This window comes from Mytilus galloprovincialis, chromosome 2, assembly GCF_965363235.1.
Source record: "Mytilus galloprovincialis chromosome 2, xbMytGall1.hap1.1, whole genome shotgun sequence".
NCBI classification, from domain to species: Eukaryota; Metazoa; Mollusca; class Bivalvia; order Mytilida; family Mytilidae; genus Mytilus; species Mytilus galloprovincialis.
This window is the reverse complement of record NC_134839.1, coordinates 60,908,800-60,926,940: the sequence shown is the minus strand read 5'-3', so window position 1 is coordinate 60,926,940 and position 18,141 is coordinate 60,908,800. Positions and strand designations below refer to the sequence as shown.

Genomic DNA, 18,141 nt, shown 5'->3' with positions numbered 1-18,141 from the left:
AATTTGCTTTCGCAAATGTTTGGTTCTTCCCTCGCCGGGATTCGAACCCATATATATATATATATATAGGAAGTTGTGATATAAGTGCCTATAAGACAATTATTCATCCCAGTCACAATTTGTATATAGTAAACAATCATAGGTCAATCTATGGCCTCCAACACAAAGCCTTGGCTCACTGTTATACATAGTAGTAGAAATATTAGGTTTTTGAACATCTTATAGAATATTGGAATGAATACTTCTAAACAGAATGACTTCATATTTGGTCAACAGCAGTGAGGTGTATTTTTTTTGCACCTTTTTGATCTGTCAGACCCATTCTTTTTGTTTTCTGATACTTTGGGTTATGAATGGGTATAGTCATAGCAAGGAAACCTCTGCATTTTTGTTACAACTTCACCAAAAAATATTCATTCAATTGTTTTTTTTTCTTAAACTATTATACAAAGTAAGAATGATATTAACTTTAATATTCTTTTATGACATACATTGGGTCTCTTTTCTGGTTTTCAGGACATATTAGCAAGAGAAAAAACCCAGGATCATGATGAGACTTATTACCTGTGGGCCATGAGATTCTTCATGGAGTTTTGTCGTTATCATAGTAAACAAGTAGATTTAGTGAGGCAAGTTATTCAAGCTAATATGCCAATTCACTAGAATAGACCTGCAATAATAAGATAATTGTAATCTGGTGCATTTTGACTATTTAAAAGTCCTGGAACTATGTTTTTTAAAGCAATTTTTAAAAAGAAATACAAGAAAGCTAACATTGACTTCTTTATTGTAATTTATGGGCTTTCTGAAAATGTTAGTACAATATTTATGTCAATCTTTTATATTGTAAGATACTTCTTTAATGATATTATTTTAAGTCACTTCTCCTCAGGTAAATGAAATGGTTCATTACTAAGATACAAATATCTTTTTCATGTTGCATTGTGGACAATCAGTAACGTCATAATTTCAAAGCCATTAGCACCCTTGCATTTTTCATAATTAATCAAATCAAATTGAAGGTTTTGTATGTAATGGAAGATGTTATATTTTACCACTACAAACTAATATTTGAATGATCTGTATTCTATTTTTAGTGAAACAATGTCAGTGCAGACTTTTCACTATATTCAAGTCCAGTTGTTCCAGTATTATGAGATGATTATGATGGAGAAGAAAGAGGCAGTTATTTGGGCCAAGAGGTGGGTTCAAGTATATTTTAATACTATTTGGGTCAAAAGGTGGGATCAAAATTATATTTGAATACTATTTGGGTCAAAAGATGGGATAAAAGTTAGAAGAAGTTATGAGAATTTTTTTTTTATTAATGACTAGATCTCATAAATGAGGTAGTTTATGCACTGTGTAGGCATGATGCACATCTAAAAAATGTAATGTGTTTGATTTATGATATTTTTTTATTTTTTTATTCAAGAGGCTATAAAAAATTACCTTATCATACCTTTTCCTCTGTCATAAAATATGTTGTGGCTGTGATGTTTTTAGGTAAAGATTGCATGAAATGCAATCAAAACCTTATGGGACTGACTTGATACTGAAATCTTTCAAGGCTTATCACTACAATTTTTGATACACAAAATGTAGTGCATTCTATACATCCTATCCATGAACATTTCCAGAAATTTTGTATGCCCTTTCCGTGGCAAAGTGGGCATTAAGTATGACCTCAGTCTGTACGTCCTTCTGTAAATCCCAAATTAGTTGCCGTTCCAAAACTTGTTTGCTCAGCCAAATGATATGAAATTTTTTCAAAATGTTAAATAAAAGCCATAGATCAAGTTCGAAATTTGGGTAGTGTCACTGTTACTGTTCTTGAGTTATGTCGTTTTATAACTTAAAATGCAAGTAGGGGCTTCCTCTGTGTCTTATGTACACAATTTCCTTTTATTTCACATTCATTGCTCTTTCAACTTCTGCTTTTTAGGAATACTTATAGCATGATTTTCATCAGTGAGAATTTTACAGTTACAAAGAAATATGTCACTTCATTATATATATAATTTTAATGATTAACTTTTATATAAATAGGGTACATTTAGCACTGAAAGCATACCAAGAACTGCTGCATTATTTGGATATGATGGACAGATCTAAAAATACACAATTAATGGAGAGTTCAAAGGTTATCAAAGGTAAATATTTTGAAAAATGAAAGGATGGGAATTTTATTTGCAAACTACAAAATATATTAGACTAAACTAAGAGGCCTAGGATAATAACAAGATTTTCAGGCAAAAAGTATGAGTGTTTTGTATATTATTGGACATGACATATCTATTTGATCTTAGGAAATCGTCAATGACCTAAAGAATTGCCAATATTGTTTGATGATACTGGATACTGAAAATTCGGAAATTATTTTGAAAATCCTGTTCAATTCATATAAAAACTTTCAAAATGCGGATTTGTAATATTTCAATTCTATCCCTGTTGCATTTTTCCCCCCAAAAAAAACATTGCAATAATTTCTGAATTTACAGTACACTGATCTAAGTAAAAATATTTTTTTGGTATTTCTTATTTGTATCGGACTGCATTGAACAAGAAATATCTCTTCATCTAAAATATATAAACAGGCCACAACTATAAGAGAAAGATTTCAATTAATTATTAAAAGCTTTTTTCCCCACTGGAAGCAATCAGTCATAGCTGGAGGGATGATTAATTCCAACCACTAAATTTATTTTATATTTTCTTATTTTAGGCAATATATTTTACATGATGGAGTTCCGGGATATATTTCTGACTTTATTAAAGAAATTTGATCAGAGTAAACAGTCCAGGTATTTGTTGGTTTTAGCAGTGTCTGTAGTTGTTATAACAAATTTAGCTAACATGGAAGAAGACATTTAATGAATGGCTATTATCTATTTTGAATTTATTGAACCATAAAACTAATTTTTGACTCTTCACATTGAATAATCCGCAAAGCGGATTATGTAAAATGTGAAGAGTCAAAAATTAGTTTTATGGTTCAATAAAATCAAAATAAATTATTGCCATTCATTATAAATAAATTTCTATCAAAAATAAGGCTCAAGGAACATTTTATATTATTTATATTAACAATAACAACGTACACACATGTTGGCGTATGAATACATATGTCAGAGTGGGCGTGTCGCCATCAAAATTGACAACATTGAAAATAAAACTAATAATTTTAACCAATCAGAAGACAGTAAATACACCAAATTTATTTATAAAATAATACAAGAGACATTATGAATGCAAATTCAGTTTTGTTTTATATCTATGCTAAAAAATAATGAGATCAAATTGGTTAGCTGGCATGACATACTAAACAACAGATCAAAGAATTCAAGTTTATTTTTAACCAAAAAAGGACAATGGTGTTTTAACAGTACACAATTCAAAGCCCCCTTTTTCCCACATAATCAATACTATGAAAAATTAATAAGTTCTGGGTTGAATCTGATATGGATGCCAAAACTATATGTCACATGTGTTCCTGGTTGAAGTAAGAAAACCAGAACAGGTTCAAACTAAAAGATATTTAAAGTAGAGAATACTGCACACCTTATAACCACCATGACTTCATCAGATTACAATAGGTAAACTAAAAACTGTGTTCATTTATTTTCTTGGGTATCAATTTTTGTGGATTGAGGAACAACTTGCATTTTGTGGATATTTAATTTTGTGGTACTGCCATACTCTACAAACAAAGCCTATAGAAAATTTGTAATTGGTTGAACATTTGAATTTGGGGTTCACCTGTATCCAATGAATAATAATGAATCCACAGTATATATGAATAAAAGGAGACGGCAACCACAATCCAAACAATAAAAAGACCTATGTACATGAACTTTCTGGTTCACCTGCTTTGCTTCAACATTGGTGAATTTATTATTGTTCTTTTTTTATGCCCCATTTATGGGCATAATGTTTTCTGGTCTGGGCATCTGTCCATTTGTTCATCTGTTTATTTGTCCCTCTGTCCTGCTTCAGGTTAAAGTTTTTGGTTTAGGTAGTTTTTGATGAAGTTGAAGTCCATTCAACTTGAAACTTTAATAGTACACATGTTCCCTGTCATGATCTTTTTAATTTTGATGCCAAATTAGAGATTTTACCCCATCTCTACGGTCTACTGAACATAGAAAATGATAGTGTGGATCAGGCATCCGTGTACTGGGGTCATATTATTGTTTAAATTTTATTCTGAGTTCGCCAATAGTAATGAACGTTCAATTCTTATAATCAATTTCTTGATATCACTTATTCATTTGAAACAATAATACTTTGCAGGGCATTTTTGAAAGACTTGATTGAAACAACACATTTGTTTTTGAAAATGTTAGAAAATGCCACAAAGACAAATTCCCATCTTGTTGTGCAGAAGAAAAAGACAAAGAAAGGAAAGAAAAAGAAGAAACCAACAGCACAAGGTTTTTTTAATCATGAATTTATTATATAACTGACATACTCACTATTTACATGTATGCATCAAAGATTAGTTCTCTATTTTGATAGTCTTTTAGCATTATAAAATCTGATAGATTTTGGAAGGAGATATGGAACTATGACTTTTTTTACCATGTTGAAGCGTAATAACACTTTATGGATGCTACTATCTTACCATTTTGATTTGACAATTTGTGATAGAGTTACAGGACTTTAAACTTTTTTTGCCTTATTATGGTGTAGTAATTCTGCATCTGTTATACTGTCAACCCAAAAGATTTCAAATTGGAAAGAATTATTAGCCATGTTGTGTAATTAACCTACTTTACATACATACATAGACATCCATAGCATACCTCCATACAACTCAATCTATTATACCCTTACTAAATACTTTCATTCTTATGTCAAACATTTTAGGAATGACTGTAATTTTTTTTCTGTCTATGAAGAAATAACATAAAAAATGTGGTGCACACAGAATAATGCGCGTAGCGGGTTATTTAACAGTGTGCACCACATTTTTTATGTTATTTGGAATAGACAGAAAAAAAATTACAGTCATTACTTATAATTTAATTCTAAAATTCCATTTTAAACCACAGTAAACCATGAAAAAACGTTGATGACGTCACGGTCACATGACTAAATTATGTCTATGGGCTGATAAACAAAACAACGTTATCCAATCAGGAGATGCGTTACAACCAAAATTAAATTATTAACATTTAGACAAATATTCTAGTGAGCATTACAAGCTCTTATGAGCCTCTGAGTGACATACATATAACCTTTGGTTTATTTGTATCCAAAAATAATTTCTATGAAGTGTAACTTAATCCTAGATGGAAATTTTACATGTTCTTGCTAATGTACCACATTTTAGATCTATCGTGGACAGCAATTACTTACTACCAGCACCTTATATCTGTCTTGTTTGACTGTTGTATTGACAAAAATAGGTAGTTTCATGATACTCCACACTCCTTCCAACATCAGTCAGTGTGTGTCTCTTTCATAATCCAGTAGAATATTAATGTAAAAGTAAAACCAGAGGAAAATCTCTTTTACTTATGTAAAGACAAAGTGAATCTCCTTGGTGCTTCTCTTGAAGAAAAGCATTAGCTATAAATCTACATGAAAAAGAAAAACCTGGCATAATCTAAAAACAGGTCAAAAAGACTCACAGAAATATATTTTGTAAGTATAAATGTGTAATCATGTAAGTTGTAACTTAAAAGTTGTCTTCTCTTTAATTCTGCAGCATCAGAACCTGTTCCTGACCTTACTCAGACAGAACTAGATGACAAATGGGATGAAGTATCAGAAGAGTTGTCTGCCTTGTTCCAAGGAAGAGGAGAAATTCCTACTGATATTTCACCATTTGATGCTGCTTCTGAAGTTCAGGAAGATCAACAAAGGTAAGAATTATATAACACTCAAAATAAGTACCATGAATGTGATAGGGTCCTCCTTTCTAAGGAGCACTCATATAATGGTAGTTGTCCCCTATGCCTTGAAAATAAAATAATATAGAAATACTGGGCATCCGTCCAGTATTGTCAGTGCTATCACTTCTATAAATCTTCCCAGCTTTTTTTTAATCTTAAATCATAGGTTTATATTAGCGATGCCTCTGACAAGTTCCAAATCATTGAGTATCTACTAATTTTAAAGAGTTATGCCCCTTGGAAATATAAATTCTATTAAAAATTGCATATGTTAGTTGTTAAGACTTGTTTTCTTGCAGGATTGAAATGAAACTAATACTGAATGTTTCTAAAGCAAATCTTGGATGAGTTGGAAAAATCATTGCTGATCAATTATTTTTACAGGAGTTTATTGTCCTTTAGAAATGTTTATTCTATAGAAATTGCATTGTAAGAGCTGTCAAGTGTAGAATTCTGAATGAAATTTTGTCAAAGATTCATATCATCAATGTCTTCATCAAGTTTTACAATTTTTAATGTCTACATCTTGATCTTGACCTCATTTCATGATACAGTGATCATCAACTCAATAACTTTGCCATCAGAGGAGGGTTTCCGTGATTTTATTGCCTTTTGAATTATGAAAGAATGTTTTTGAAATTAGGCTACTGGAAACCATTAATTTGATGTGTAGAAAGGGATTTAGAAAAAAAAAACTTAACTAATTTGAATCAATTTTAAGTTGATCTAAAATATATTTCCATTACAGAATTGATGCAATGATAAAGATACAAGATGCATTAAGAGAGAACAAACCAGGGGAAGCTATCGCTCTTATTAGATCTGCCAGGTAAGAAATGAAGGCAACCCTATTGCTCTTTATATTAGATCTATCAAGTAAGATATGAAAAATGCAGGCAACCCTATTGCTCTTATTATTATCATTGGCTAAGTAAGAACAATAATGAAGGGGAGGCTATTGCAGTATTGCTATACATATCATTATAGTTACTAGTGATCCTAAATACAATAATTAAAAAAAAAGTTAAACTTGAAACTAACACTGATAGTTTGTTCATTAGTTCAAATATGTTTATGCTTATCATTTTTTTATTTAATGCCTATTTTTGATAATTTTGTTGCCTTCAGTTCAGGATTTATAGCAAGTACAAATCTGATGTCAATTTTTATGATGCTGTGATCACAATTTCACTGTGTATCCTTCATGCTGCTGGATGTTTGTATCTTATAACATTAAAATAGTTCTGATGATGGTATTAAATTGGAATTATGTTTGATTACAGCAAATTATTATTCCTAAGACACGCTTCTTCATAATGTGACTTATTTCAAGTAGTTTATGGAAGCCAGGAATGTGATACATTCTCTATTCTATAGATGAAAAAACAAAACCAACATCACTGATAGAACATAACATCAGCTGAATAGCCATTGTTGTCACACAATCATTCACAAAATTATTTATACATGCTTTTACAGGGTTGGCCAGATTGTATAGATCCTTAATTTATGAGCAACATGACAAGTGCCACTAAAGGAGCAGAATTTGCATTCCCTTGTAGGGTACCTGGTTGATGTTGCTAAATATAGTGTTCTTCGTAGTGTTTTCAGAATTTTTCTCTTACTTTTTCTTGTTTTGTTATCTGCCATGGTGCTTTCAATTTGTCTTCAACTTATAAGTTTTGAATGTCCCTTTGTATCATCCAACTCATGTTTATGTGAATATATGTATATTACAGAGAGATATGGCCTGAACGGGATGATTTTGGGTCAGAAGATATATCACCAGAAGAAGAGTTCATGGCACTGAGAGAAATATTCATGGCAAATCTACCAAGTAAGTGTCACTGATAATCAATTTGACATATATATATATATATATTAACTTTCAAAAACTGCAATTGTGAAATGGCATCTATCCATTCTATTTTATTAGCTAACCAATATGTCTACAAACAGGAAACATTGTCCTTGACTGTGTGTCTTTCAGCCAACTGAAGGTTCTTTGTGTGTCACCATTTTGGACTTTTAACTATGGTTCAATTTGTTAAATGATCTGGCCCCTTTTTTCAGTCCATTTTTACATTCAAGCTGTATGTAAACTAAACATTAAGTTGTTTTTTCTATGGTCGGGTTGTTGTCTCTTTGACACATTCCCCATTTCCATACTCAATTTGATTAAAAAATATTAAAATTATTTTACTTCAAGACCATGAGATTCCTTAACATCTTAGAACTTGACTGCTATGTGATTGATGAAGGCTTACAGGAGTCACTATATCAGATCCACCTACACAGAATCGTGTTCAGGGTAATTGAATGTGTTGTAATAAGATTCAGTTTCAACCATAAAAATGCAGGCACTAATTAAAGCTACTCAGTCATTCCCAAAAAATGGGTACAATTCGAATGTAGACACTGTTAAAAAATAAATTTCAACTGAGCAGAGAGAGAGTGTTGTTTTCTTCTGTGTCTATATCTAGTCTGTCATTTTTTTAATTTTTACTTACACCATTTTAGTTGTTTTCTAGTTTTAGCATTTTTTGTAACACAAGGTAAGTATGAACGTATCGGAGGTTAGTGTTGTATAAAGTCATCTTAAAAATTGCATTAGAGAAAAACACAAGATTTAAATCCAGGCTCATGTGAAATGGGTTACATTTACCACCATAGCAAACTGATTTATACGTATTATTCTGTATATATTGAAAGCAAACACCAATTTTAAGGTCTGAATTAATATAGTGTTTAAAAAATAATTCAAATAAGTAGTTTTCACAACTTATTTAGTAATAAATTTAAACTAATGAAATGTTATGCTGTATAATATTTTAGTTTCATAATACAGCTTTCCAGGAAAAACCCTATTATTTATGTTTTGAATCACTTGTATGTATTTTTTATGCTTGTATTAATCCACACCCCCATCTTTGTTACGGAGGTTGCTATCAAACCAGTATCTGAATGCTGATACATAGTAACACTTAACTCTTTAATGCTAGCTTTTCTAAACAATGTATTGACATTACAAACTTAAAAACTGTTTTCTATCAAGTTATATGTTTCTTTTAGTCAAATTGACTTGTTCGTGTCAAAATCTCCGTAACGATTCATGAACTTTCACTCAAAAATATGTTTTACCTAAACCGAATACTGTTCAACTTAATTTTATTAGCTCTATACAGATAATGTCATCTTCCTTCACACCATAATGTATGTATTATACTCAACTATGAAGTTTTGGAGTCAAAATAGTTTCATTTCGAAAATTTCTATCCTCCGTAACGACATTTAAAACCTCCATAACGGACAATTCCAGTTCTTACCAACAGCAAACATATAAATGAATGTAAATATTGGAATTAAATGACAAACAAGACAACAGAATTAAACATTTTTCTTAGTAAATCGTTATCTGAAAAGAGTAAAGTCCTGTTAGAGAAAAAAAAACTTTTTTTCCTTAAATTTCTATCCTCCGTAACGTAAATCAATGATGTCGTCTATGATTGACATCACCTTTTGATTTTTATTAGTGATAATTGATGAACTGATTTGGTATCTATAACAATGTACAAGAATTTCAATTGGTATGATCGTGTTTACATGCATCTTTAGATTTTTTTTATTTGCATAACCTCCGTTACATTGATGAGTCCTAAATAATCTTGAAAATGTTTGCCATAAACCGCTGTTAAAGTTATGATTGTCGTCGTAATTACACAAGTTGTGTTGTAGACTATTTTAAATCTAAGAAAATGGCTGATATAACGTTTATTAAACGTTATAATGTTGCTCACATAATAGGGAAAAACAAGTTAACCTACCTTTCTCAAAACAATATTTTTTTTCTCAAAATCTGTATTTTGTTTGTCTGTTTTATTTATAATAAATGATATCTGCTACAAAAATGACTTTCGGCAGTGTCGGCAGCCGCTGATACTGATAAAAATAGTCTGACAACTTAACTATAAATAACTGCGTCACGGATGTTATTTAAACGGAGGTTAGTTTTATTTACATTATACATGGAAATATGTAACAATATTGTTGAGTTGCTTTCTCAAAACTGATTATTGAGAAGCTTTATGGGTGCTTTCAATGAAATAATCATCATGTTGATTTGTTCTTGGTTAGTGCGTTCCAAAATACGCGTTACATAGGTTGGATTCTTATATGCGACAATCGAAAAAAAGAGAAAGAGAATATTTTTTTTTATTTTTCGTTTCATTGCAATAAAAGTTAAAGGCAGGATTTTAAAATTTGATGTATCAACTTTGCTTAAAGTCACTTTGGGCATGATTTCCAATCATATAAATATGTTTTGACTGTACCTAAAGATACGTTACGGTAGGTTATACGTTTATCGGCGACATTGGTTTAATGGGTAAATCAAAGTGTATATTATTACTTTTGATTCTAAAATATTTTTGTGGATAAAAATCAATATAGTGTCAAATAAAAAAAGCAAATCTAATCATGATTTAGATGAAATAAAGTATTTTAATTCACACCGATATTTGGAGTTTTTCTTGGCGACATTCGGAATTCGTGTGATTTCCGTATATTGAATAGAAAATCACACAAATATATTTACGATATACATCACAGAAGAATATAATTTTATTTTAGTATACATATTAATCACTTAGAACACGAAAAAGATTATCTGTGACATATGTCCAGCTTGCATTTTGTGGTTATTTGCCGGCGACACTGAAATTTTGTAATTGTACCCATTTTTTGAGAATGACTGTACTGTCTATAAGGTACTATTATCAAAGATACTTTTTTTCACTGGTATGTGACAATGCAGTTTATAGAATGTCTGTTTTGCAGACTATTAAAGTAAAATAGGCTAGTATAAGACTGAACATATTCCAGCTAGCTGTTTTTAGATGTAAACATGCTTGAAGGGTGAGGTAACATTTATAGTTCTCCTGGTGAAAAATGAGAAGTTTCTTCCTGATGTCAAACATGAGTTTGTTTTGAGGGGTTTCAGATGGTAATGATCATTTGAAGGAGGATAGATTCATATTTATTAGAGAAGATGGCTTATTTTTCATATTCAAGTCATACAAATCATCTAATAAGACATCTCTTGAAGAAGGAAGTTATGTTTTGTAAGAAAACAGTTAGAGGATGTCGTCTTTGTACTGCTTGTGTAAAGAAACTATGGTAAAACAAATTTTGTTTGGACTTTGCCCCTCTGGTCTTTAATTCTTGCAAGACCACTGAAAAGTTGTTGTCAAAAAACAATCCATAGATTAACAATTTAATTACAAACTATGTAAAAACTCAGAATCTAAAGATACATTTTATGAAAAATTAATTTTGACTGGCGTCTATAGAAATAATTTACAATGACATCATAAAAACTGGAAACACAGGTTACAAATATTTAACGAGAGCAACCAATTTTTAGTTTTAGCAGTCAGTTTCAATGACTGCCAGGCAAAAACTTAAAGTTTTGAGAACTTTGACATACTTCACCAACTGGGTTAATTTAAACTTGCTTTCATTTTCACAGCTTCTTTGTAAACGTTAAGCTTTTATTATTATGTCCCTTTCTTAGATACTGTAATACATTAACTACATTTGTTGAATAAGATGATAAAAGGCTTACAAGTCTCTCTCACAGTATTAAATTAAACTTGACACAATAGACCAACTTTATTTGTTGAATAAGATGATATAAGGTATACATGTCTGTCTCACAGTATTAAATTAAACTTGACTTCATCTTCATGGTTTATTAATCATTGTTAAGTTTTCATGACCAGATCAGTTTCTTAGATACTGTAAGTAATTAAGCAACTATATAATTGTATATATACAAGCCTTGAAAGCTTAACAATGACCAATGACCTATGAAAAAGAGGTCAAGGTCAATTAAACACTGTACAACACATATATGCACATTAGAATAGTTGTTGAGTTCGAGTCCAACACATGGCAGGTGGGCTAAACTCCAATTTGATTTGAATAGTTTTCTTACAGAAGCTCAGTGGTCCTCTCCTGGCACTCTGTCTTCTTACGCCAATAAAAACTGACCACCATTTCATTGTTTCAAGGTTAATTTTTGTTTTTGTATCTGTTTCAGTTTCTCAGATACTATAAACAAAAGGTAAAAAAAAGAGGGGAGAAAGATACCAGAGAATCATTGTTTTCAGTATATGTTATATGGTATTGTGCACATGTAAACTGACAGGATTCATTAGACCTTGACATATTTTTGTGGTCTATTGTTCAATAGTAAGATTTCCTGATCAGGTCATGGATCAGTCACCAGAGTTTTCTGTTATCCTTGGTTTAAACTAATCAAGTTTTTGATGTACAATCCCATTTGTTTTGTTAGGTCATCCTCTTGTCCTGTTTTAGTAACATCTATGTATATTGAAGCTCAACTTAAAGTTCACTTCAATTATAAGCTTCGTTTTCTCTGATCCCTAGCGAGTCCTTTGTTATACAGCTTTTGTTTTCATGGTTGCTCCTGTCTTAAGTCAGAAACCTGATGTTCAGTGGTTTTTGTTTGTTGATGCGGCTCTCAAGTGTTTCTTGTTTCTCATGTTTTATATATATTATATCATTGGTTTTCCTGTTTGAATGGTTTTACACTAGTTATTTTGGGGCTGAAGGCTGTACATTGACCTATAATGGTTTACTTTTGCAAATTGTGACTTGGATAGAGAGTTGTCTCATTGGCACTCATACCACATCTTCTTATATCTATTCACTGTATTTTAAAAATAAATTGTTTTTGGAATTGAATATTTTAGCTAGGTTAGATATTTCAGCTAGTAGAGGCTTCTATATAAAATAAGGAGATGAGTAATCAACTTTAAAACAAGAGTATAAATGAAGTGGATTTAAGCAACTATGAAACACTCTGTGGACTTAAACAATGAGCAAAACCCATACCATGTAGTAACATATGAAAGGCTTGAAAATGACAAAATGTCAAACAACTCAAACAAGAAAAATATTATTTACCTACACAAAAAAGATTTTGATTGTTCTTTATATAAATGCTGATGAGAACTAAATAGTCTGATGCAAACAAAAATCTCCATTTTTAGGAATGGTGTATGCAATAGGGTGTAATGTTTTGTATATTTATAAACATGAATCATCACTGATATGCTGATATAAAAATGAATATTGAAAAAATATATTTATAGATTATTGCTGATCATCTCAACGAGATTCACTTTCTGGCTTGATCCTGAGATGACCAATGATAATCTGTTTATCGCTATTTTACCATTGACGACGACGTCAATTTTATTTATAGCAACGCCACATGCCTCCTTAGTTTCTAGCGATAATTTTCCATCTCAATCGAGTAGCATGATATGAAAAATTATCACAAAAAAAGATCAAAAGAAAAAATGCACAAAATAGCAAAAAATATATATATTGCCAATTTCAGCAGTTTATATTCAGTGAAGGATAAACTTTTTTTCTACATAACAATGAAAGAAATACTTCCTTTTCACATTCATATTTTAACATGACCAATCCAGTGTGTTGAAATGAAATAGTTGTATATTTTTTCTTCTGTTTTAATTATGAACTGTCATTGTCAATGATAAAGACATTGTCATTAGTAATGTCACGAGTTGAACTCACAGATCCTCTGTCTTTCCTTGTGGTGTTTGGAGGGGGTAGTGGGGGTGCTTCGTCACTTATAACGTAAAAAGTTACATCATTGTCTGGGAAGGTATCGGTACGATTATAAGAATCCTTCTTTCGGTTGCACTTCAGACACGATACAGTTGTCACAATGACAGCAAATAACACAACAGCTAGAGTAGTCACCACTGTTATAATTAGAATTTTGTTTATTTTTTCTTCGTAGTCTTTGTCCTGTTGGTTTTGAGATCGGACTAAATCTTTTTGATTTGGCACATATCCTGGTGGGAGAGATGAGCTATCCATATTTTCATTAACAGTATCATTTAACATTTCAAAGGTTAAAGTTTCATTTCCTAGATTTGTAGAATTTAATATAACGTGTGGAGATTTAGTTGTTATTGAAATAACTTGTCCTTTTGTTGATAACACCACTGGTTTAAGCGTTGTTGGAACAAATTGGTCGAATTTTAAACTCAAAAAGGTGCTTCCTCGTAGCTGAGGAGGAGAAAAACATTTAAGGGAGTCAGCATTTTCAAATTTATATTTTTGCATATCAATCCATTTCCATAACCATCGCAGACGGAGATCACAGTGAAATTGGTTTCCTTCAAATCGAATAGTATGTAGTCTTGGTAAATACTTCATTATATTTGAATTCACAGTTTTTATTTCATTATCCATTAAATTGATATCCTCAACTGTAAACAAAGATTTCATCACATCCTCGGATTCTAAAACATGGCTGACAAGTTTAGGACTATCTTGTAGGTCTAGTATTCTTAGATTAGATAGATGTTTGAAAATATTTCCTTGTAAAGCATTTTCACCGATCATTACAAAAGACATTATCAGCTTATCTAAGTTATTAAGTTTATTGAACACATCTTTTCCTATGTAATCAAAATCCATTCCAGTCAGACCGAGATCCTTTAGAAGAAGCAATGGTTTAAATGCATTATCTGGTAACACAGTTATACTGTTTCCACCCAAGTATAAACTTAGAAGATTTGTCAAATTTTCAAATGTTTCTGCGTTAATAACCGATATTTGATTATTCTTAATTGATAATGTCTCCAATTGAGACCCAAATTGAAAATCATCTTTCTTAACATGTGCGATATTGTTATTGTCTATATGTATTTTTTTACAATTTATAGGTGGTATTGGTACTTCATTTATTTGATTAAAATTGATCCATAATTCCTGTAAACCTCTTAACCCTGTAAATGCATCTCTTTCAATGAACTGGATTTGATTCTCAGAGATGAAGAGGTTAACTAAACTTTCAACTGGTTCAATTTCTTTTTTTGTTATAGACGTGATATTGTTCTGATCTAGGTACAAAAATCTGGTCATACGTGGTAATCCTTTAGGAAAAGTTTTCAGCGAACAGTTGGTTAGTTCTATAAAAGACAACCCATTGTTTTTGATGAATAGACCATCAACATCAATGACAGGGTTCCCAGTTAGTGAAATAAATGAGATCAAGTTATTGTCATTAAATGCTTTAACCTCAATAGATGTTATTCTATTTGATCCAAGCAACAAATAGCGGAGGTTTGTCATGTTTCTGAAAGATTCGCTAGATATCTTGTCTATTTGATTATTCGACAGATCCAACCGTACCAGCCCATTCATATCAGTAAATATTCCATCAATATTTGTTAATTCATTCCCTCGGAGAACAATGTCACTGATTTTCTCCAAATTCCTAAAAGATTTTTTATGTATTGTACTTATCCTATTAAAACTTAAGTCGAGTGTTCTTAGATTCACTAATCCATTAAAATCGTTGTATCTTATCTGGGTGAGCGAGTTAAATCCAAGATTCAGTATCCTCAATAATTGAAGTTTTGAAAACGGGTTGGACGATAAATCTGCTATTTGATTTTTCTGCAGATCTAATGATTTTGCTGCATTAGATATCCCTGATGGTATGACAGATAAATCTTTATCTGAGCAGTCAAAAGTTCTTCCAGCACACAGACAGTCATCAGGACACACAATTTTTTTAACAGCGCTTCCATGGCAACAAATTATTAAAATCAAACAGGCTAGAAGACACCTGTGCATTTTCTCTAGCTATTGTTAAATGTCAATGTACATGTAGATTGACAAAACATTTATTGTACTTCTAATGAGAAATGAGAAGCCATTTCCTGGTGTTAATTAAGAGTGTTTCTTAAGAGGTTTAAGATGTTCATGACCATTTGAAGAAGGTACTTGACAATTTTGAAGCTATTATTTTTAGGTTTTATTTTACTCAATAGGAAATTTTCAGTTTCAATATTGATTCTTATTTAGTTCACAAATATAAAATATGAACTAGCATTTTATATTTTTATATTTTAAAACCAGGGAGTAAATATGAAGATTACAATCAAGACTAATTTGACCTTTAAACAGTACACATGATGTTGTAGGTCAAAAAGTTGTTACTACTCATTACTACTAGAACCACAGGACTAATGAATGTTTAAAGGATCATCTTTCAAAGTTGTTTTGACGACACCTCCCAACAATGCCAAAATCACAAGAACTATAAGAAAAACACTTACATTATCAATATCATATACTGTGAAATCGTGACATAGGTCTACATTAATCATACTTCAGAATTATATAATGCGTACTAGACAAGGTGGCTCTCATGCTAGTACAAGTTAGTACATGTATTAAGTCTCGCAGTGATTACTTGTAAGGTTTTGTCTAAAAGTTCAACCTTGCAACTATCAGTTTATCTATTTACAGAACAAATATGGAGAATATAAACTTCTTGGGATTTTGTGAAAGTGGAAAACTAAAATTACTAAATATTGTTTTATCTATAGAAGATGTTTGATTTTTAAAATCCCCCCTTTTTTTGCAAAATTGGCAAATAAAGTAACACAATGGAGGTTATGTGCACTAATTGCACATTTAAGCATGTATGCACAAGTTGTGAAACCTGCTAAAACAGTGGTGATATCAGGCAAGAAGGGAAACAAGGGTGCCTATTATTTTGTAATCAGATAAAACAGGAAAATAATTAGCTGGACAAGTTCAACTAACAATTAACATGTTAACTAAAATAATCAGTGGACCTCTTAGAGGAGTATACTCTTCATCCAGACATCATTTTTGCTCGCGGTTTCCATTTAAATAGAAACAAATTTTTTGCATTCAATGCTATGCCATACTGCCAGGTGAGCAATGACTGCTGGGAGCCTCTAGTTTTTTTCCCAATATTCTCTCTGATCTAGACAAGGCATTTTCACAATTTAACTTTTTGTGTGAAAGATGGCTCTGTTTAACAAGTTACTCAGGAACTAGAGTTGTGCTTGTGTCAGTTTATATTTTTTAATCATTATTATTATTTTGGCATTTATTTTATTGTCAATGAACTATATTGGAAATCACAAGCAGTTTTTGTCGAGCCTGCAACTTTTGTTGCAGAAAGCTCGACATAGGGATAGTGATCCGGCGGCGGCGGCGGTGTTAGCTAACTTTTTTAAAGCTTTATATTTTAGAAGGTGGAAGACCTGGATGCTTCATACTTTGTATATAGATGCCTCATGTTAAGAAATTTTCGTCAGTCACATGTCAAATGTCCTTGACCTCATTTTCATGGTTCAGTGACCACTTGAAAAAAAGTTCAGATTTTTTGTAATGTTGAAATCTCTCTTATTATAAGTAATAGGATAATTATATTTGGTATGTGCGTACCTTGCAAGGTCCTCATGCCCGTCAGACAGTTTTCACTTGACCTCGACCTCATTTCATGGATCAGTGAACAAGGTTAAGTTTTGGTGGTCAAGTCCATATCTCAGATACTATAAGCAATAGGGCTAGTATATTCAGTGTATGGAAGGACTGTAAGGTGTACATGTCTAACTGCCAGGTGTCATCTGACCTTGACCTCATTTTCATGGTTCAGTGGTTATAGTTAAGTTTTTGTGTTTTGGTCGGTTTTTCTCATACTTTATGCAATAGATCTACATGTACTATATTTGTTGTATGGAATAATTGTAAGGTGTACATGTCTAGCGGGCAGATGTCATCTGACCTTGACCTCATTTACATGGTTGAGTGGTCAAAGTTAAGTTTTTGAGTTTTGGTCTTTTTATCTAATACTATATGCCATAGGTCAACTATATTTGGTGTATGGAAATATTTTATGATCTATATGTCAGTCGCGTAGGTTTTATTTGACCTCGACCTCATTTTCACAGTTCATTGCTCAGTGTTAAGTTTTTGTGTTTTGGTCTATTTTTCTTAAACTATAAGTAATAGGTCAACTATATTTGTTGTATGGAAGCATTGTTAGCTGTACATGTGTGCCTGGCATGGTTCATCTAACCTTGACCTCATTTTCATGGTTCATTGGTCAATGTTTAGTTATCTTGGTTAATGTTAAGTTTATAAGACAGTTGTAATAAAGCTTTATACTTAGGACTATCAACATAATATCAATGATTAGTAAAGAAGGCGAGACACTTCAGCGTGTGCACTCTTGTGTTAATGTAAAACCTGTTATTTCTATCTATTTAGCAGATAAATTTTTACTCAGGTGAATTAATCAATGAGTGATATGAACAGTTAACTATCAGGTAAATCTGTGGAAAAG

The 18,141-nt window shown here is 31.4% G+C and overlaps 2 protein-coding genes across 3 annotated transcripts in view; one reads left to right on the top strand and one right to left on the bottom strand.

Moving 5' to 3' along the window:
- The window catches only part of LOC143064025 (protein timeless homolog), a 54,391-nt gene that overhangs the window by 15,895 nt on the left and 20,355 nt on the right, over window positions 1-18,141 (top strand). For both annotated transcript variants that reach the window (XM_076236521.1, XM_076236522.1), the window contains exons 11-18: window positions 517-629; window positions 1,098-1,202; window positions 2,050-2,153; window positions 2,726-2,804; window positions 4,294-4,433; window positions 5,714-5,870; window positions 6,649-6,729; window positions 7,640-7,737. In XM_076236521.1, the coding sequence (XP_076092636.1) occupies window positions 517-629; window positions 1,098-1,202; window positions 2,050-2,153; window positions 2,726-2,804; window positions 4,294-4,433; window positions 5,714-5,870; window positions 6,649-6,729; window positions 7,640-7,737 (877 nt within the window). The remainder of the gene's footprint in view (window positions 1-516; window positions 630-1,097; window positions 1,203-2,049; window positions 2,154-2,725; window positions 2,805-4,293; window positions 4,434-5,713; window positions 5,871-6,648; window positions 6,730-7,639; window positions 7,738-18,141) is intronic.
- LOC143064027 (uncharacterized) lies at window positions 13,368-15,655 on the bottom strand. Its single transcript, XM_076236524.1, has one exon. The coding sequence runs from the start codon at window positions 15,606-15,608 to the stop codon at window positions 13,467-13,469; it is 2,142 nt and encodes a 713-aa protein (XP_076092639.1). The 5' UTR covers window positions 15,609-15,655; the 3' UTR covers window positions 13,368-13,466.

Bases quoted from the DNA above. Each gene is read 5' to 3' on its own strand.
- LOC143064027 (XM_076236524.1), bottom strand. From the start codon at position 15,608: ATGCACAGGTGTCTTCTAGCCTGTTTGATTTTAATAATTTGTTGCCAT.